The 22,078-nt window shown below is 47.4% G+C and overlaps 1 protein-coding gene across 9 annotated transcripts in view; it reads left to right on the top strand.

Annotated features, from left to right (window-relative positions):
* KIF6 (kinesin family member 6) overlaps positions 1 to 22,078 on the top strand; it is a 373,943-nt gene that overhangs the window by 328,681 nt on the left and 23,184 nt on the right. For all 9 annotated transcript variants that reach the window (XR_011996134.1, XM_072731591.1, XM_072731605.1 and 6 more), the window contains one exon: positions 1,578 to 1,628. Coding sequence is in view for 8 of the 9 variants with exons in the window: in XM_072731591.1 (XP_072587692.1) it covers positions 1,578 to 1,628 (51 nt within the window). In the remaining variant the exon portion in view is untranslated. The remainder of the gene's footprint in view (positions 1 to 1,577; positions 1,629 to 22,078) is intronic.

Below are 22,078 nucleotides of genomic sequence, written 5' to 3'. Positions count from 1 at the left end.
ACTCCCCCCCTTCAAGGATGAAATCATAGAATTATAAAGAGATAGAGGAGCCCTGGAGGTCACTTCGCCTTAAGTCCTACGCGGGGCAAGGGTTCTCGCTCTCACACTCCACACATTGTCACACAGCCTCTGCTTGAGCACTGTCGGGAAGGGACTCCCTGCTCTGCTGGCAGATGTAGTCCAGCTTGAAACAACTTAATCCATGTTGAGACAATCCTCATTGTGAACTATTTCTTCCTCTTACTGAGCCCCTAGTCTGTCTTCAGCTTGACTTCTGCCCCCGGAAGTAAGTCAAAAATAAATCTGTTCTTTCATCCAAATGACAATTTTCAGATTTTTAAAAAATTTCTATGAAGATTTTATTTATTTATTTGAGAGAGAGAAACAGAGAGAGAGAGAAAGAGAGGACACGCATGAGCAGGGTGGAGGGGCAGAGGCAGAGGGAGAAGCAGACTCCCCGCTGAGCAGGGAGTTTGTCATGAGGTTCAATCCCAGAACCCTGAAATCATGACCTGAGCCTAGGCAGACACTTAGGCAACTGAGCCACCCAGGCACCCCAATTCTGTTCAGATTAACAGCCATTATCTCTGAGCCTCTTCCCTCTCCATGTCTTTTCTTCTCTATCTAAACACCTCGGATCACCTCAAATATTTCTCATATGGCATGGTTTTAGACCCCTCAGCATTTTCTATACATGTATCTATTTTTTTAAGATTTTATTTATTTATTCATTCAGAGAGAGAGAGAGAGGCAGAGACATAGGCAGAGGGAGAAGCAGGCTCCACGCAGGGAGCCCGACATGGGACTCAATCCCGAGATTCCAGGGCCACGCCCTGGGCTGAAGGCAGGCACCAAACCGCTGAGTCACCCAAGGATCCCCTATATCTATTTTACTAAGATTTTTTATGAAGAGTCGCTCCCAGAACAAATGCCAGCTGTGGTCTGACCACCACAGAATGCATATTCAGAGTCCATCCATCACCATCACCTCCCTTCAACTACACACTATACCTTTATTAGTGCAACCTAAAATAATATAAGTTTCACAGTAAATGATCAACTGCTGTGTTCATATTAAGGTTATCATTGACTAAAATCACCATTTTTTTTACTTGACACAGTTTCACACAACTTAAGAGAAAAAAGTAGATTTAAAAGTAACCTAGTAAATTATTAAAAGATCAAATCCTGCCTCCTCTTTCATTAATAATAGAACTACTAAAGAGACCAGGGCCCTAAAGAAGGTTATGAGTGACAGACTAAGATAACTGAACCCAAAGACGAATTGAACCCCAAAGTGAAATGTATATTCGCATTGATGAGCCAAGGCACCAGCACAGCAGCCTATTTTTCCTATTTTTCCAACACCATTCAGTGCATGGAGGGCTCTTTTTGGAAGCTATTCCCACTTTTGTCTTCCTTACTCTACCTTGGGTTTTGTGTGCGTGTGTGTGTGTGTGTGTGTGTGTGTGTGTGTGTGTGTTGTGTTTTGTTTTGATGCTTGCAACACGCTTCTGAGGAAAAGTCTTCCTCCAGCCTGTAGGAAACTCACCGTGGCTTTCTTTTGTGTCTGACAGGTCGCCTGAAGGAAGAAATCACCCAGAGGCATATGCAGCAAGTAGCTCTAGGTGGGTGCAGAGTGCATGGGAAGAAGGTGAAGGTAATCCAAGCTGTGTAGTCTCAGAAACCTAGACCCCACTGAAAGATAATCCATCTAGAACCCTCAAGAATGTTAAGGAAGGCAAGATTTGCAGTCAGTGCAAACCTCCTTTGGATGCCCCTCCCCTCTGGGGCCAGTTACCCCCGTCCTGTGTGCTTGCTCCCAGCTGTTGCCTCCTCCTCCTGACCTCTCCCCCTAACCTCAACCTGAGTTCACCCCATGTCCCGCTCCTCAAGGCTCTACTCTGAGCTTTCCAGAGCTACTACCAACTAATACTCATGCAACCATTGGTGATGAGAACAGCTACTGTTTTCTGAACCACACCCACCCCCATCCCGTGCACTACAGTGTGTGCACAGTCTCTTTTCTGACTCGCGACTGTCCAAAGAAGTGAGTGCGTGTTTCTGGGTGAGGGCAATTCAATGACTTGCCCAGGATCACATGGCTAGGAAGTGTTGAAACTAAGATTTGAACCCAGGTCTCTGAGTCCACACCTGGTGCTCTTAGCCCCCATGCTATTCACCGCCAACAATGATGGACTCACTTAATACATTAATAATCCAAACACTAATCAACACAGTGATGCCCAAAGAAGACCTTGGCACCTCTCAAGCAATGGACAGCTGTAGAAAATGCCCCCCCTTTTTAGATTTTATTTATTTATTCGTGAGAGACACACAGAGAGAGTCAGAGACAAAGGCAGAGGGAGAAGCAGGCTCCCTGCAGGGAGCCTGATGCAGGACTCTATCCCAGGTCACGACCTGAGTCAAACGCAGATGCTCAACCACTGAGCCACTCAGGTGCCTAGAAAATGCCCCCTTTTGCTAGAGGACCCAAGGAATTCACCTGGGAGTCCCATAGTTCAGCTCCAAGAAAAGCTGATCGGGCAGGTGTCCAGAGCACAACCACCTTGTTTCCTCTCCAGTTGGCCTGAGCCCAAGCACCTAGAGAGATCTGATGAAATAAGCAATTTGTGTGTTCCACGCAAAGGGTTCCCCTTGAGGTGGCCTGGCCCCTGCAATGACCTGCTGTTAGAGAAGTCTAGCACCCAGGACCTCTAGAGGGAAGATGGAGGAGAGCCCTAGAGTCATAAAGATGATCCATTGAATGCCAGTAATTTGGATTATTAGGAAGGTGGGTTGTTTAGTTTCAGTAATAATAATGATCACATCACATAGTTACTGGTTGCATCCAACATAGAACCACGAAGCCTGAGGCACACTGACCCGAGCTTGAGCTTCCCACCATTGGCCCTGGCACTCAGAGGTCAGATCAACATGCCAGGCCCAGCCTCCCATTGCCAGAGATGCAGGCAGAGAATCAGAGCTGAGATGTTCCTCAGGAAGCAACCAGAACTCCCCTCCCCCCGGACCCTGACTCATGCGACTGGGCTAGGGAAGGGCATAAGGACCTCTGGTTGGGCAGTTGTGCCAAGGTGACCCTCGGGCCTCATGAGTAGGTCACTGGATGGGGCGTCATCCCTAAGGACTGCCACCATGCCCTGCATCTGAGGGCTGCCGTCTGCCTTTTCTCTAGCATCATGATGCTGAGTGACTAGAGACAATGACCGGAAGCCCCTGGTCAATTTCAGGGGCTTTCAGGATGAGAGATGCTCCAGCCTCTCTGACCCCCGGTCCCAGACAGTCCCGGACCTTTGGGAAATGGCTGCATGTCCTCTCTGTAATTCTGCTCATCTCCCAGGGAGCCTTCTCCTGAATTACAGCAGGTGTCAGGTTCAACAGGGCCCAGCTTTGCCTGAAGTAATCAGCAGACTTCAAACGAAAAGCACTCTGGATGGAACTCTAATTAAGAGCATTTGAAATACCTATTTATTTTAAAAGCATACTATCCCAATTAGAGAAGAAGTGTTAACATCTCCCAGCTGCCATTTTGAGCTTAAATGCCATGTTTTTAGTCCAAACTTCTCTGGAGCTTGTCTGATAGAGCTCTGGAACCGCCAGCGCTCATGTGTCCCCTGGCGACCACATTTCAGAATTCTTTTCATGGAGGGAAACCTCTCATTGCATCAGATTGTTTTTAGAGCCATTTCCTGCCTAAACCCTCACCCTTCAGGCTGGCGTTGGGGCTGAGGGCTAGGACGCAGGGCTCCGGTGAGACCCAGAGCAGCTCAGTATATTTGGTGTTGAGTGTGTTCTGTGGTTGGGGCTTCTGACGAAGGAATGGGGCAGTGATGACATTTGCTCTTGCCCTGTCTGCTCTCTGTTTTTTCCTTTGTCTCCTTCTCTCTACTTTCCCTCCGTTTTAAGTATTCCCCTTTGGTATTGTTTCTTTCTTTTGCCTTGATGTTCCTGAGTTTCCATGAAAGTGTAGGTCAGGTTGGTTGGTTGTTCTGGGCTAAGTTCGGGGTACTGAGCAGGAGAGTTTTTTCGTGTATTTTGCATGAGAATAGATCTATGTGTGTATGAGTGGATGCATGCCCAAGAAAACGTATATAAAGGCAATCTTGTATCTCAGAGGAGCAAAGCTTTAATGGTGACAGAAGAGACGCTCTTCCATATGGAAGAGGCTGTAGATTGGCGGAGGAAATCCAGATCCAGTGATGCACTGGAGCCAGCTCCACACCTATTGGAGGAGCAACCATTACCATTTTGGAAATTTGGGAAGCTATGGTAAGACACAGCTGTTGTTAAAAATTAAATTTTAGAGGGGTGCCTGGGTGGCTCAGCCAGTTAAGCATCCAACTCTTGATTTCGGCTCAGGTCATAATCTTAGGGTCATGGGGTCAAGCCCCGCAGAGGGCTCTGCCCTCAGTGGGGAATCTGCATAAGATTCTCCCTCCCTCTCCCTTTGCCTCTCCCCCCTTCCCTATGAGAGTGTGCGTGCTCACTTGCTCTCTCAAGTAAATAAATAAATCTATAACTATAAAAAAATTTAAAAAATTAAACTATAGAAAATTATAATTAAATAAATTATATTTAAAAACAAAGGCAATAAATACTCAAAATTTATCACTTCCTAATGACAGATCTTCCTCAACATACAATGGAGTTACATCCTGATAACCCCATCATCAGTTGAAAATATTGTTAATTTGAAAATGCACTTAATACACCTAACCTACAAAACATCTAGCTTAGCCTAGCCTACTTTATTTGTTTTATAAATTTAGTTTTTATTGGTGTTCAATATGCCAACATATAGAATAACACCCAGTGCTCATCCCATCAAATGCCCCCCTCAGTGCCCATCACCCAGTCACCCCCACCCCCCGCCCACCTCCCTTTCTACCACCCCTAGTTTGTTTCCCAGAGTTAGGAGTCTCTCATGTTCTGTCTCCCTTTCTGATATTTCCCACTCATTTTTTCTCCTTTCCCCTTTATTCCCTTTCACTATTTTTTATATTCCCCAAATGAATGAGAACATACACTGTTTGTCCTTCTCCGATTGACTTATTTCACTCAGCATAATACCCTCCAGTTCCATCCACGTCAAAGCAAATGGTGGGTATTTGTCGTTTCTAAAGGCTGAGTAATATTCCACTGTGTACATAAACCACATCTTCTTTATCGATTCATCTTTCGATGGACACCGAGGCTCCTTCCATAGTTTGGCTATTGTGGACATTGCTGCTAGAAACATTGGGGAGCAGGTGTCCCGGCAGAGGCGGGGTGCGATGGCAGAAGAGTAGGGTCCCCAAGTCACCAGTCCCCACCAAACAGCCTAGCCTACTTTACACATGCTCAGAATACTTACATTAACCTACAGTTGGGCAAAATTGTCTAACTCAAAGCCCAGTTTATAATTAAGTGTTGAGTAGCTCATGTAATTGATTGAATTCTGTATTGAAAGTGAAAAACAGAATGGTTGTATGGGTACAGAATGGTTGTGAGTCAATTAGTTGTTTACATAGCAGCCTAGGGGCTGTGGCCCCCTGCCACTGCCCAGGATCACAAAAGCCTATCATGCGGCCTATTGCTATCCTGGGAAAAAGTCAAAAGTCAAAAGTCAAAGTGTGGTTCCTCCTAAATGGGTATGACTTTTGCACCATCCTAAAGCCAAAAAATCCTAAGTCAGACCATCATAAGTTGGAGACCACCTGTTGTTTACTATGTTTTATTATTATCTCAGCTCTTGAGGTTATTTACTACTACTATACTTGTATCGTGGAAATACTGTCTTAAGGTTTACTACTGTGCATCTCTTCCCGATTCCACATGCAGTGACATCACAGTGGCAGCTTGAAACCAGCCCACTGGGACTATTTACACCACAGAAGTTGACAAATGTTATTATAAATTGGGGTGCTTTTTTCCCAGAGAACTGGTTGTCCAACATTTATCACGATAGCTTGGGCATCCAGATAAGTGCCATTGAAAGGTCAGTTTTGTGCATGTGTGTGTGCTCTTATGAATTCTCTTCCTCTTCCTAGCTGAATATCTAGATGATGGTTCTCTTTTCATTTATTGCCTACCCAGGGAACCTTGGTCTTTTAGAAGGTGAATGGACAGGGAAACCAGGGAAGACAGATGTGGGGCAGGAGAAGCCCTGGGCCCAGGGGGCCCCTGGGTGTAACAGCCAGAGTCTCAGTTCCTTTAAGAGAAATGTCAATGACCAGTTATTTGAATATCATCGACAAACAAATGTTCCTCCTGTCTTAGAGGAGGGCCTACTCCCACACACCATTTCAGGAAACAAGAAAACAACACAGTTTTTAATGAGACATCATTTGGAGACGATATTAATTGAACTAGATTCAGTTGGTTGAGTTGAGAGTACTTTGCTGCATTTAGTTGTGTATGGTTCCCCCCTTTATTGTATCGCCCTGAATGCAGTAACGCAGATAAGGCTGATCAGCAAATGTTTTTTTTTTTTCCTTTTTTTTTTTTAAATTGAAGTTTGATTTGCAAATGTTCCTTGAGAACTTGGCATGTACCAGGCCTGGGTCTAAGTTCTCTATGTGTAGTTTTTTCTTTATTGCTTCTGGAATCCCCATGAGGGAGATACTACTGTTATCCTCATTTTAGAGTTAAATCCCAAAAGGGTTAAGTGAACCTGCCTAACTTTGCTCCGCTCAGGGATGCAATGAACACATGTGTCCAGAGCCCGTGCATAACCCCTCTACTGCACCTCAGTTCACAGAGGGACACAGATCCAATGCATGCCCTCAAAGGATTTCTACCCTAGCCAGCATAAGAGGAAATACACATTAAAAGGGAATTCTTTACCTAATTTTGGATTTAGTTACATATATTATCCTACTCACTACCCTCTTTCTACTGTAGCCCCAAACCAGCTCAACCGTGGCCTCTGCCGTGAAACCTTGCTAGCCCCTTCTCCCCAAGCCTGGCCTGTCCTCCAGCCTCACATGCCTCCAGAAGGCACCTGCCTTATTTTGTAGTGTGTATTTTCATGGCTATCTTCTCCATGCTGAAAGGTGAGCTCCTGGAAAGTTGGGTGCAATCAAATTCATCTCTGTACCCCTCCCAGCCAGTGCAGGCAATAAATAGGCCAAATTAATGCTTCCCCAGATAACTTCCAGACTCACACATCTTGCAAAAGTATAAAGAGACATTTGAACATAAAATAAGTCCATTTAAAAGAAGTAGAAGGAGTAAGTGCTTCTGGACACCACCGCTGAGCCAATTACAATACAGAGGCAATAAATTTGGCGGTCTCTTATTTAGCCACCAAGCAAAATGAGAAGTACCCGGAGTTACATAGGTTTCATTTTCTGACAACAGGAAGCGTACTAATTTATCCACAGGAATAGAATTTCTTCCTGGAACTAAACATAAACCAGAATTTATTGTTCAGATTCTTATTAAAAGACACTGAGTGACACAGTGAATGATGTCTTCAACTGCAGTCTTACAAAAGATGCCGAAATGTTGTTATACCAGATTATTCTTCTATCGACCCTCTATAAAAGCAAGAAGCCTGACATTAAAGCATAACTCATTGAAAACATTTATGTGAGTGGCCGAGGTAATCTGCTCCAGGTACTCTGCTTTCTGATGGTTTCACAGAACAAGAATAAAACCAGGAGAATCCAGGGCGGGGAATATGGGCTATTGCCTCTCTCTTAACTGTCTCTTTTGAGCAATATTTGATCAGTGACAGGCTGTTGTTCTGCTCACAATCAAAACTCTACAAAATGCCTGTAATTCAGATTTAAGAGACACGTGGCACTATCAGTATATGAAATGTGTCAGGTGAGAGAGACAAGCCGTGAGAGTTTTGAGAACTTACCAGAGGAAGTGGCCCCTGACATTTGTCACCAGGGCCACAGTCTAGGCTGAACCATGAGGAATAGGCAGGAGTCAGAACCTCAGAGAAGAGTGGGGAGGCAGTTGTCATGTGGAAGTTGGTAGTGTCTGTGTGTGTGTGTGTGGTATGTGTGCATGGTGGTCAGATGTATGTGGGGCATGTGTAGGTAGGGGTATGTAGGGTGTATGTGGTATTGGTGGGGGGTATGTGGGGATATGTGGGGGGTGTGTATATATGGTGTGGGAATGGTGTGTCAGTGTGGGTGGAGGTGGGGGTCTGTGTATGTAGGGACACATGATGTGTAGGTTTTGTGTGGGTAGGTATGCATGAGGTATGTGTTTTTGTGTGTGGAGGGTAGAGGGAGAGGACTTTATTGAGGAGTTATCTGAAGTAGTGGAGAGAAAAATCTAAAATGGTGAGTTGGGCCAGTTCACTGAACACCTTGAATCTGAGCATTTATCTTATGGGCAGTTGAGCCACTGAATATTTTTGAACAAGGAAGTTTGGGTCAAAGAGGCCTTTCAGGAAAAGAAAGCCCCCAAAGCAGTCATTCTAGTTCTTCAGCATTTCTAACTGACTGATGAGTAAATAACCTGTATCACCCCACTCTCAATCCCTTGCCCACTTGCCCTGTGCTGGACTGTTCCTCTGGGTACACATGCTTCTGGCCCAGGCTCAGGGAGGGCCTCCAGAATGTCTGGCTGTCTGAGTAAATCTGCTACAGACATTGCCCACTGAGATAAGATGCTGCCCCAGGGAGCTGCACGCTGATCACTTGCCATGCAGACTGGCCTGGCCCCTTGTGGGCTGGTGGTCAATTAATTCTGTTGTTCTGTGATAGATGGAAGTGGGGAGATCACTGCCCTTGAGAAGCTCACAAGCTGTCCATGTTGGGTAACTCCACACCTTTCTCTGCCTTTACCCCTTGACCCAACTTCTGTGTAAACATAACCTACTAGAATGTTTCATTGCCTCTATTTGTAGGCCTGTTTTTTATATACTGTTACAGAAGATAGAAACAATAATGATTAATAAATAAACATCCATGAACATGACATCCACATGCCAAGGTTCCAAATGCATCTGAGATCCCACCCGCCCCCAATACTAGCCTCTTGAATACTAGTTCTCCTCCCCTCTCTCCTGTATCCCTCTCACCACCTCAGGAGCAGAGATCTTTGAACAACGAAGTACCCAATAACAGTTCTCTGTGGCTGCAGTGCCACCTGGATCTTTGGATTGCCACTGGGTGATATGCACTACCTAACCCTGAAAATGGGGCAGCAACAGCTCCATGTTGACCCTGAAAATGGGGCAGGGACAGCTTCATGTCCCCAGCAGGGGCCTTGAGAAGGGTTGGGAGAGCCACCCAGACCAGAGGCTGCCAATTCTACTGTGTTGTTCCAGCTTGGAGTCTGCTGAGGGGTTCTCTTCTCCTGAATAGAATTCCCACCATGGTCTGTGGTACAATCCCTGCTACTCTCCAATCTGTTTTTTAAGACTGAATCTTGCATTGCCTTTTTGGAATTCTGCCCCCTTGGGTACCAAACTTGAGAGAAATCAAAAGGCCAAAGTGTCATCCATTCATTTATCAGACTTCACCGAACACCTAGTGTGATCCAGACAGTATGTGAAACCAGGAGGTCCAGGCTTTGGAGAGGAGCCACTGATTGGGATAGAACTGCATTCTCTAGCTCAGTGGTTTTCAGAATGGGTTCTCTGGGACCTACGTGTTCTTAGGGAGTGTGAGGCAAGGGTGAGGGGAGCCAGTGTGCAAGCAGCAGGGTCCCAGGATTTTTGCCCACCCTGATTCAACCAAAGCAACTTGTTTCTCTTTTTGCCATGAAGCCTTTGTTTGAGAAAAGGTTCTGCAGCTCTTAGCACATCTTCCTTCAGACCTTATGGCTTTAAGACATTTCCAGAGGCAGATTCCCAGCTTCCCTCCCCAGAACTAGCTGAGTTTCCTCTGGACTCACACAGAGCTCTGTACCTCTAGGATAAGACCCACCACATTGTATGATAATTATGTGATCTTCTCCCCACTGGACAGAGGATCTTTATTTCCCCAACACTGAGCACAGTAATTGGCACACAGTAGGTCCTCCATAAGTGTTTGATCTGTGCCTACGTTCCAAAATCTATAAAATGTAGCAGTTGTACCAAGGGACATCCTGTGCCCAGCGCATCCTGAAACTGAGCTGGCGTTTTGCTGATTGCCTATTGAATGAACAAGTGAATCTAACACTCCTCAGCCCTCAGGTGCCATGATTTTACCTCTTTGTGAATGCAGACCTCCTTAAGACATGCAGGAAACGTAGACTTGGTGAGGAGATGCATAAGGGCTTGGATTAGAGGTGCCTTCATCCTCTCAGAAAGGAGTTATCAAAATATTGACCCCTGGAGTAAGACAGAATGTAAAGGAAGCAGCTGCCTCAAAGGCTGAGATGGTATCTCATTTGGCTCCCGAAGGACTCAGTTGGCTCTGTTAGACCAGTGATAAAGTCTCACCACCTGATTCAATTCTAATCCACGGTTGCTTATGAATATAGGACCAGCATCAGTGACATGAGGCCAAATTTGGCCAGATTCCCAGGCTCAAGATGGATGGAGCCTAGAAGTGAGGAGTCCCTACCCCATTTCCCTGCTGAGTTCCCATTTACCAAGGCTCAAGTCCCTTTGGGTAGTTCAGACTTCCTCACCAGCCATTCTGGAGAACAGAAGGAGGCTCTGGATATCAGCCTTGGTGCCAGCCTTGAACTGCAGCTATAGTTTAGTAAAAGAACATTTGCCTTGGAATCACGAGGGCCCTGCTTAAATCGTGCCTCTACCATTTGCTAGTCATGTGACCTTGGTCCATCAATCTTCTTGAATTTCCATTTCCTTGTCCACAAGAGAAGATCAGCTCCCCAGAAGCCAACTGGCTTCTCTGAGTGCCAGTTAAGATGTGTATTTGATGGAGCCAAGTAGAGAGTAGATGCTCAGCAAATCATCATGAACCTGACTTTGAGGGCCAGGACCAGACAACCAGATGCCCATGCAGCAGACATGGCCCCCTGCCACAGAGCCTGCCACAGCTCTGGGCCAACAGCACCAGTTGGCATAACTCATGGAGGTCACCACATTTCCACATTCACCTTGTCTCTCCACCCACAGGTGTTCACAGGCACTACTAATCACTCTACCATGAAAAATACAGTCACTGTCTCTCCCACTGAGCACTAAATTAAGGATGATCCTGTTACCAGTTGCCAGGGCCATTTTATCCATCATGCAAATGTGGAGAACCATGTATGCTACTTTGAGTGAATTAGGCATTTGATCAATGCCCTAGTCAGTCGGAGCTGCTATAACAACATTCCATAGACTAGGTGCGAGATTAACAACAAAAATTAATTTTTTCACAGTTCCAGGGGCTAGAAGCTGGAGATTAGGGTGACAGTATGGTGGTTCTAGTGAGGGGCCCTCACTGGGTCACAGAGTGCCAACTTCTCATTGTGTCCTCACACAGCAAAAAGGAGTGAGCTAGATCTCTGACCCCTTTTTATAAGGGCTTCACGAGGGCTCCATCCCCATGACCTAATTACCTTCCAAAAGCCTCACCTCCAAATACCATTGCATTGGGAATTTGATCTCAACATACAAATGTTGGGGAACACAAACATAAAGACAATCATATACAAATATATAACAAACATATATAACATACAAAAAACATAATGAACAAATACACAGTCAAATATCTAGAAGACAAAATTCTGGCCTCTTGATGTCATCTGCTAAGCTAAAATATATTGTGGCTGGCCCTCCGGCTGGCCCCTCCAGCTGGCACAAGTAATAAAAACCACCATTTGTGCCAGCCCAGGACAGATCTTGGTGTTCCCTAGGAATGATTTTGTTGCATGACTAATGGAGCTGAGTAAGATTCATTTCCCCAAAAGCTCATTTCCCCAAAGAAATTGATGATGAGTTTGGGGAAGACCTACCAACAGACAACCAGCATCATTTTTATCATAGCAAACAGCCAAACAAACAAAAAGAAGAACAGAAGATAACACAAAGATCCCCTGGATAGGCAGACAGATTAAATGAGCTATAGTTATGATATATTCATATCATATGATATATTCATAAAATAGAACACCATAGAGGATTCAAGATGAGTAAACTAGAACTACATGTAGTAATATGAATAAATCTCAGAAACACAATGATGATTGCAAGAAAGACAATCGCTGAAAGATATGTGGAATAATGCCATTTATGTAAATTCCAAAATCGTCAATACTGTGTATCAGGGGAGGGGAGTGGGAGCTTTGTGTTATGGTGCAAGATAACATAAGTACAGAAAACATATATACACATGTACAGTCCAACCAAAACTTACAAAGAGAACACCTCTGTCACCTTCTCTTAGGTCAAGAAATAGCTAAGTAATAAAGTAATTTTAAGGGATGTTAGAGATAAAGGCTGAGAATGTGCCAGCAGGAAGGGAAGGTCTGCAGCACCATCAGGACAGTGTTACCTTTGGGGGGCAGGGATAGTGGATGGAAGGGGATGCTAAGGAGGCCTTCCCCAGCTTTGCAATGTTCTCATTCAAACACACATGCATACACACCAAAGCACGTGTGGTGCACTATCGAGATTTTTCAAAATACGGAGGCTGTATGTGGGTGTTATTTATATCACTCTCTAAACTTTTTCATGTTTGAAATAGTTTATAATAATTTCCAGAACTTGATGAAGGATTAGATTCCAAGGATTCAGAGTCAAACAAAAATTACTGTGTGGTGGAATCCCCATGATAGAAGTGGTCGTAAAAACTAAATCCCGATTCATTTCTAATTAACCTTCACTTCCTCACTACTGTTTGGGTCAGGAGCATTTTACTTAAAAATGAGAACAGAAAATTTACCACTTCTCAGTTCCTTCTCTAGGTGCCTTGTATCCACTAGGAGGGACTTAATAGCTAAAGATGATGTGCCTGACACATTGAACAATGCAGGGGAGGTGCTTGCAAGGCCACCTTTTGTTGTTCTTTCACTCTTTATGTCCTTGCAGTGGGGACAATTTGGCCTCGTCCTTGGATGGAAATTGGATAGCTCAGCAACTCAGATGCTCATTCACTGTTATTTACAAACAAAACAAGTAAGAACCAAAAAATATTGGTCATTCTATATTGTTAACTACAATCTCAAAAATTCAAATTTCACTCAAAGCTAAGAGTTCTCTCCTTTTCCCTGGGTGAGGCCAACTGCCAAGAGGAAAGGGATAGAGTGATCTCCTTTTCTTTCTAAGACACTTCCTCTCTCAACCTACTGAACTCAATTTCCCCTGATTCCAAGAAGGAGTTGGAGAGAAGGAGGAAAGGCAGCTGGTAAAGATCTCACTTGACTGGTACTTTGTAACATGTCTGCAAGTTCTTTGGGCCCAGGAGATGTTCCAAGCTGACTCTTCCTCACTTGAGGAACTTCATGGGTCCCTAGAGGTCCCTTGCCTTGATGCAGTGTACCTTTTTTGGACAATGGTTTACTCACTTTGAGCCTTTGTGGCTCAGGATCAAAATACAAAGCAGATTACTCAAATTAATAATCAAATTAGGTGGGGCACCTGGGTGGCTCAGTCGGTTAAGGGTCTGACTCTTTTTTTTTTTTTTTAAACTAATCCTTTTTTTTTTTTTTTTGTATTTATTTATGATAGTCACAGAGAGATAGAGAGAGAGGCAGAGACACAGGCAGAGGGAGAAGCAGGCTCCATGCACCGGGAGCCCGACGTGGGATTCGATCCCGGGTCTCCAGGATCGCACCCTGGGCCAAAGGCAGGCGCTAAACCGCTGCGCCACCCAGGGATCCCAAGGGTCTGACTCTTGATTTCAACTCAGGTCATGAGATTGAACCCAGATAAGGCTGGGCCCTGAGGTGGAGCCTGCTTATGATTCTCTCTCTTCCTCTGCCTCTCCCCTCTGCTCACTCTCTCTCTCTCTCTTTAAAAAAAAAAAATCAAATTAGGTATTGGAAAGAGAGTTAAATAAAAGCCTATTGACAAAGGTGTTAGCAGAATGCAGGGAAACACAAAGGTTGTGACAACAACAGCAAGGCAAGAAGCGTTGCTGCCCCTAGACCCAAGGGGGCAAGAAGTGCAGTTACCAGGACCTGAAGACAGAAAGAGCTCTGCAGAAAGGCTCAGGCCATCTGATAGGAGCTACAGCCTTTAGTCAAGCAGTGCATCCAGCTCATGGCATTTCAGCCTCTCTCCCCTCGACCCCTCCAGTCACTTGCCCATGCTCACCACTGGCTGAGCCCAGCTGGAAGGCAAGGGGTAAGGAAGCCTGTTATTCCACCAGCCATCTCCTGGGGCAAGTAGCAAGAGAGTAGAAGACAGGGCAGGTGTGGGGGAGCCACTTAGGGGTGCAAAACAGATAAGCACAGGGCTCAGCCCCCAAGCATCCTGTGGTCCACTGCCAGGTTTCTCTCTCCTTAGGTCCCTCACCCCTCTGGGTGACCCTATTAAAAAGGATCTGTGTTCTAAGTGAGTGCTAGAGGGCGTAAGTGGTATGCCAACGCCAGCTCACACAGGCCTTGAGAGCTGATTCAGGAACATCATGTTGGTAGCTTGAAATCAGCCGTGATGGGAATAGCTACACCTCCACATTGTTTCCACGACAGCACAGTGACAGCTCTCTGGTCTTGCTCCTGGCACATCAGCCCATACCCTGCTTGAGAGTTCTTGAGTGGGAATCAGATTTCTGTCCACTGTGTGTGCACACACCCACACACACATGGCACACACCCCACACACATGCACAAATTTCTAAGGATTCTTACCAAGCCTTTCGGAGTGGTCTTCAAACCCCCTCAAGACCTTTGAAGGAAGCAGAAGAACCTCCATATACATCACCCCTAGTAAAGAGGATAAAATGGGCTAGATATAAACTGCTAACTTTGTTTAAAGAAATTCTCTTCAAAAATTTCTTTTGGCACTTTTCTTGATGTGGGGTATTTTGGTTGTCTTGCAAGCTCTTGCCATTGCACTTTGAAAATGTGCCAGTTCTACTGTGTGGTCTGTCTCAAAACTCACTTTTGACTCTACTATGTAATAAAATTTTTTTGAAACGAACAGACCGATTTACAAATTGGCTAGTAGCAGATAAGTTTTCTAAAAGTGGCAGGAGACAGTTTTATTAAGGATCCTCAACTCAGTTCCTAACGTCCTGAAATGTCTCTTATAAGCCAGCCAGAAGAATTGACCAGATCCCAGTAACCATCATCATTAGGGGTTTTTATAAGAGGAAGGCCCATGCTCACTTTTGCAGGCACGAGAGAAACTGCCCTCCCACAAAGTCACATGTGCCCTGAGAACACTCCAGAATGGCTTGTTCCAATGTGACAAAGATGTAACTGGGTTTTAGGGATGCCAAGGTTCTTGCTAACTTCCGTCTGAAAAGCCACTCAGACCGAGGCCTGTGGTCACTACTGGTCAGTGAGGCTGCAGTGACAGGCTTACCAGGGTACTCCAGCTTTGAGAGAAACTTTGTGTTCAGAAATGTGAGCTCGCCTCTGAGGAGTGAAGGAGCCTCAATGGGCCAGGGAAAGGAGACAGGAGCAGCATCTGGACCCTCCGAAGGAAAGTCCCCATGCCAGGATCTGAGTGGTTACAACCAGAGAATGCTGACTGCAAACCATAGATGGATCTGGGGCTCCAGCAGAAAGTTGTGTGGAGAGACAGAAGAGTTCCTGTGTCAACAGAGGTGACTGCAGTGGGGAACCTGTGCCAAGCTGAAGCAAGCAATGGCACTAGGAATGTCTTTCATGCATCTGCAGTATGCTCCTGGGGTGTGCCTGCAAGCCCACAGGGACCCTGTGCACGCTGACCCTCCGCACTCTTCGCCTCCTCCAGAGGGAACACCGAGGAAGTGGAGAGGCAGATGCCAGAGAGGGGCCGCCCTCCCAGGAGTGTGATTTTGGGCAGAGAGAGGCCCAGGGTAGAACAGGGGAGGTTGCTCGGGCAGCAGGAGACGGCAGATGGCTTTCTATAGGAAGTGTCCAGGTCTGCGTTTGGCTCTACAAAGGCTTACTCAACGGTTCTGCTTGGACTAAAGCATGGCCACCCCCTGGGGGGACGGCAGCTGGACCTGTGGCTGTGGGGGTGTGCCCGAGAGATTATCGGCCACAGCCACGTGTCCACAGGGTATTCATCACACCCTTAAGCCTGAGCCTGCCACAGGCAGCTAAGGTGTTAGAAAATCCACACCAAGATGGATGGTGGCTCTGAGTGCCTGTCAGCGTCTGATCACTCCAGCTGACAATAAATTTGAGCCATTAGACAGGAAATGGTCTGATTGGAAAGCTGGAATCCTTGCCTCTGAGCTGCTGACCATTGTGGTAATTGAGCTACTGACACCATCAATCTCCCTAAGAATAGACACGGTGACCTCTCAAACAGGTGAGGCTGAGTGATCTATGGCTCTGTGAGATAGTTTAGCCCCAAAAGGCCCAGAGTGGGTGTTCAGCAAATGAATTATTATTGGATAGCTGAGGAGACTGGCTGCAGTGGCTCCCTGGCCCTGAGGCCTTGTCTGCCATGGTCGGGCCATATCACTCATGGCTTCCTTCCACGCAGGGCACTGGGGGGACCAGCAACCGCCATGTCAGGCCCCGTAACCTTTGCTCTACAGAAGCCTCTGGAAGCCCTTCTGGCTCTGGCACCTCGTGGCTCTGGCACCTCGTTGGACACTTCGATATTGCCTTACCTAGGGCTCCTAGCACAGAGTCAAGGAGAAGAGCAGGCTGGCCCTGGGTATTCCGAGGGCGGCGGGACTTGGGAAAGGACAGTGCATAAGGACGCTTCCTCAACACCCAGCAGGCAAGCAGCAAATACCAAGTGGGATCAGGCTTCGGGCCATGGTTTCAGTTAGTAAAGGGCAGTCTTCACAGGTCAGCACTCCGGGAGACGCTGGGGCTTTCTCTCCGCCCCAGCCCCAGATCTGAAAGGCATTCACAGAAAAAGGGCATCGCCTGCCTTCAAATGCGAGGACAAGTCAATACAGACTTCAGTGATCTGCCCCAGGGCTTCCTTCATTATCAGAATCACTTCCAGAGGAAAAAACAGCCAGCTTTGAAGTGAGACAGAGGCGGGTCCTGACCCCAGCTCTCTTTACTGGCAGTGTGATCCTGGGCAGACTATTTCCCCTGAGCTCAGTTTCCCCATCTGTCGTGGGGCTGTGAAAATTGTCTAAGATAAGACACAGGAGGTACCTGACCCATCTGAGCAGCCCTGCGGTGGGTATCTCACATTTTGTCTACTGTCTACAAGGTCAAGCGCAGGCAGCTCCAGCCCTGCAAGGGGTGTGTCTTCCTTGCTGGAAACCTCTGGGCTCCTTTTCCCCCCTGTGGCTCCCAGAAGTCTGGGAAGTGTACGGGAGCCAAGGGACACACTAGCCCCATATACTATCCCATCAAATCCTCTGCGGGTTCTGCACTCCTTGTAACTCCTGCACAGAGTACTTGCATTGAACCTGGGCGCAGAGCCTTGAGCAGTGTTTCTTAGCAAGGGCTGAGCATCAGAGTCCCCAAGGAACCTACTGGAAGACTCTAGCTCAGTAGGGCTAGAGCAGGGCCCAGCTATCTCTGTGCTTTTACCAGCATCTCATATGCACACCCACTTAGAGAGCCACTGACCCAAAGAAATAATATCCTGCACATTTCAGACACTGAATGACTGTAGAAGAGTTTTAGGGTGTAGGTGTGTGTGTGTGTGTGTGTGTGTGTGCGCGCGCGCACGCGTATGCACACATGATGTTATGTATAAGAGGAGGGTATGGGGAAGCAGGAAGAGAAATTATAATAGTCTATTCAGTGTCTCCAAATCCCACCAGGTTGGAAGGGGCCCACAGGGGGCCAGCCTTCCCAGCAGGGGCCTCTTTTGTCCTCATGCTGCTAATTCCCGAATACCTGACACTTCAAGAGGTGGGGTCAGCCTGGGACTGAGGGTGCCCTGTTTGAAGTTTCAGATACTATGTGACCACTCAGGGCTCCCTCCTTGTGTGACATTCATATCTACAGCTGCTGGAAAGAAACCCTTCTTTCTTGCTTTTGTATTGCTCTGGAGCCAGCCGCCTGAGCGGAGTCACAGTGTCACCTCATAGGCCACTCAGGGCTCTGGCCCCCTGTGCTCCTGGCCCAGCCAGAATCCTGTGATCGAAAGGCAGGCCCCCCTGTGCCTCCTGTCAGGTGACTGGAGGTCCTGTCCCTGGCCACAGTCCCAGTGGGCATGGAGACGTACAAAGCCCCAGTGGCCTTCACTTACTCCGTCTTCCTCTGTTCTTGCTCAGCCGCTTTGGTTGGGTCCCCTTTCAGTCCCCGGCCCCTCTTTCTCTTCAGACCAGACTGATAAGCCCCACCTCAGGAAGCATCAGAAGCAGCCAGGGCTGTCTCCTGGGGGGGTTACAATGCATTGCACTGAGCAAACATCACCTTTGGCAATAACCCATTGGTTGCCATGACAACGTGGACAGCTTGTGTCCTGGGGATATGTTGTGCCCTCCTTCCAGCTGCCTGAGGTCCCCTGCCCCAGCTTTCTTTCCCACATCCTTTCAATAGGCTTACAGCATCCTGGCGCCAGCTCACACGGACCATTCTTTAGTTCCGAGCAGCTTTGTCTGGATCGGCAAAGAACTGCTTGGCTTAGTTATCAAAGGAATAGATCAAGCCATTTCTGTCCTCAAAATGCTCTAGCCTCAAAGCTGAGATCCTTACCAGGGCGTACAAGGTCCTACATGATCTGGCCTCAGTTCCCACCGCTCTCCCCGACCAGCCTTCCCAGGCACACTAGCTTTCTTGCAGTTCCTCAGAAGGCCCGAGCAGATGTACCTCAGGCCCTTTGCACTCGCTGCTATACTCTCCATCCTGATTTCTGCATGCTTGTTCTCTCCCCTCATTCAGGTCTTTGGCCTCTCCTCAGCGACACCTCTCCAACCACTCAACCCTAACATAGCAGCCCTCCACCCTTTATCCAGCTCTTTCTCCTCATGGTGCCCTTCAGCCCCATGTCAACTCAACATTACGTTAACTCAGCTTTTTTGTGGATTCAGTGTCCACCTTCCCCAGTAGACCGCCCCTGCAACGGGGGCAGCCCATTTGTTACATGAGTGAATGAATGACAGCCATTGGATTTGAAGCTGGCTTTTCCATTTGATAGCTTATGGCATGGTGCAAGCCTCCTGGTCACCCAAGCTTTGGTCTCCTTGTCTGCAAAACAGAGGTGATATCATCTGCTAGCTGGAATGACAGGAATAAATGAGGCAGCACAGAGAATAGAACCGAGAGCATGCCCCACAAACAGGAGCTGACATCATCTCCTATTCTTGGGTCAGCTGCATTCAGAGTAATGCTCTCTCTGCCCGAGGCCACCCACGCATCTCCAAGGCACCTGCCACTGTGATCTGCCAGGGAAGCCTGCAAGATGCCCAAGGGGAAGACGGGGAGCGATGGAGTAGAGCAAGAACTCTCTCCCGCACATGGCCTCCCCGCTCGTGCTGGGCAGCCACAGCCTTTAGATGGGAAACCAAGTCACCTCAGCCTCCCCTTGTGAAGCCCTTAGGGACAGCCTCCGCCAGCTGGGTGAGATGCCTGCTGCGGCCCCGGCGGTCTCTCCTGCAGCGAGCGTCTGCGGGGTGCCCAGCCAGCCACTACAGAGCAGGGTCTTCGCCCCATCTCTCAGGGGCTTCCTTGGCGTGGAGCCAAAAAGTGTTCAAACAAAGAAGGAGATTCGCAGCTTTCCTTTTTCAACCGGCTGGAAGATAGATTTACTCATTTCTGAACCTCTTAAGTGACCGCGAAACATTCTGTCCATTTCAGGTCCTACCATTATCAGTTTGATGTGAAGATACTGCCTTCGAGTTTATCACATTTTTCAGGGAGGGCAAGGGCCATGCACACACAGCATTGAGTGTCCACTGCACTGGGAGCCTGAACAAAGCCAGGGGAAATGTGAAGAGCAGGAGGACCAGACCCTGCCCTCCAGGGGCTCCCGGTACCTGTGCCGGGGGGCGGGGGGGGGGGGGTGGCAATGTGGCCAGGCAGCCAATTCCTTAGGGCCGAAAAATGCACCAGCATGGGTGACCTGGCATCTTCAGTTGGCAAATCCAATGGTATCTGCATCTCCCGTGTTCAGGTGATGTAGTCACACACTCATCCAGTCAGTTTATGGGAGACAGCTGTCACTTGACACGCGGGAGAGAGAGTATCAGGTGCCTGGACTGAGAGAAAGGAGAGACTCCTAATCTCCTTTGCATATTGTCCAGTGAGTTAGACAATGACATAAAAGGCACAGAGTAGAGACATGACAGACTGAGGCTTAACACCAATAGATGTGAAGTGTGGCGTTTAGGATCCAAAGAACAATCATGCTGAAATAGGATGTGTTTTGACAGCCACTCATAAAAATATGCAAGTGTTTAAACACAAGCTTCGGGCAGCCCGGGTGGCTCAGCGGTTTAGCACCTCCTTTGGCCCAGGATGTGATCCTGGAGACCCGGGATCGAGTCTCATGTCAGGTCCCTGCGTGGAGCCTGCTTCTCCCTCTGCCTGTGTCTCTGCCTCTCTCTCTCTCTCTCTGTGTGTCTCTCATGAATAAATAAATAAATAAAATATTTAAAAAATAAACCCAAGCTCCATAGAGGCCAGTGACAAACTGACATGGCCATGACAGTGACAAAGCTGAGGAAAAATACCTGCATCCCTGGGGGGCAGGGGGCAGGGGACCTCCCTGGTATATGCCCTGAGTTCTTTGGAACCAGCAAAGTTTGAGTTCAAATCCCAGCTCTGCTCATTAGCTGTGTGACCCTGGGTTATTCACAACCCTCTCTGAGCCTCAGAATCTAACAGAAATGAGATGGTAAGACCCTCCCTGCTGGGTTAGTTTGAGAATTAGCAATAAGGTGAGGGCATCTAGCTCCGTGCCTGGGGGAACTTGTGAGAACCTAGCAGATAGCAGGCATTCAATAAATGGTCACTGTTCATAATTTACCTGCTATATAAATATAGAATGTGCATTTTTAAGAGGTTGGAGGGCCGTTCTCTACCCTGGCCCTTTCAGACCCATCTGGAGTATTAGGTCCAGATTTAGACTCTAATCCTTGAGATTAGTCAGAAAGCAACCCTGTCACTGAGCCCTTATGAGAGAGGTAGGCAGAGTTAGCCTGAGAATAAAGCTCCGGATGCATAATTGGTACATTATTTTGTTGTTGTTGTTGTTGTTGTTGTTGTTGTTGTTGTTGTTGTGAAAATCTCTAAAGAACCATCAAATTAAGAAGGAAGACATGCTCTGCTGCTCCAAAGACCCAAAGTAGAGGTGGAAAGAAGTTAGTGGGGTGGGTCTCAGCCCAAAGGAAGAGTAAACAGAGCTACCCACAATGAAATGGGCCACCGTGCAAAGTAGTGAGCTCCTGCCCCCTGGAAATATTTGGGCAGAAAGCAGATGACCATCTGTCAGAAATGTTAATAGAAGGAATTTCTGGAACCAAGCCTCTTTGCAACCAAACAAAGCTGGATTTGGATCCGGATTCCTGAAGTTAGCCGGGTGGCCTTGGGCAAGTTGACCTCTTTGAACCTCGGTATCCTTCTCTGCAAAATGAGAACAACAATGCTTCAAATGAGTACTAGAAGGATGAAGTCTGATCGTGTCCAGAATGCTCCTGGCCGAAAGTGGGTTCTCCCCTACATGGAGCAAAAAGCAGAGCTGTGTGACTTCCAAGATACCCCTCTGTGAGGCTAGGAAATGCAGAGCAACCACAGTGACTCCTGGGGGGACAAATTGGCCCCACCCAGCAGGCTGGGAGAGGCCAGGCCCCAGACAAGCAGGCAGCTAGGCAGCCAGTAGCAGTGGTCGGCATGCATGGGAACACAGCCCTCACCCAGAGCGTGGCACGTTCCTGTCGCCCTGTCTCACGGGCAGGGCACCTGAATGTGTTCTCAGCTCTGGCTGCGTGTTAGCATTGCTTGGGTCAATGAGGCGTGGGAACCTTGGCTTTGGAGGGAAGTCAAAAATAGGAAACATGATCTGAGGCCAGAGACTCTTAGCACCTCCACTGGTGCACAGACTGATGTGACAAATGTGAGACAGTTCAGTGATGTCTTCCTGGTTTGTGAGGGGCTCTGCAGCAGAGGATGGGAAAATGCTATTTTGCATCTTCCC

Source organism: Vulpes vulpes, chromosome 1 (assembly GCF_048418805.1).
Source record: "Vulpes vulpes isolate BD-2025 chromosome 1, VulVul3, whole genome shotgun sequence".
In the NCBI taxonomy this organism is placed as follows: domain Eukaryota; kingdom Metazoa; phylum Chordata; class Mammalia; order Carnivora; family Canidae; genus Vulpes; species Vulpes vulpes.
Note: the sequence above shows the minus strand (reverse complement) of the source record. Positions and strands in the feature narration are given on the sequence as shown.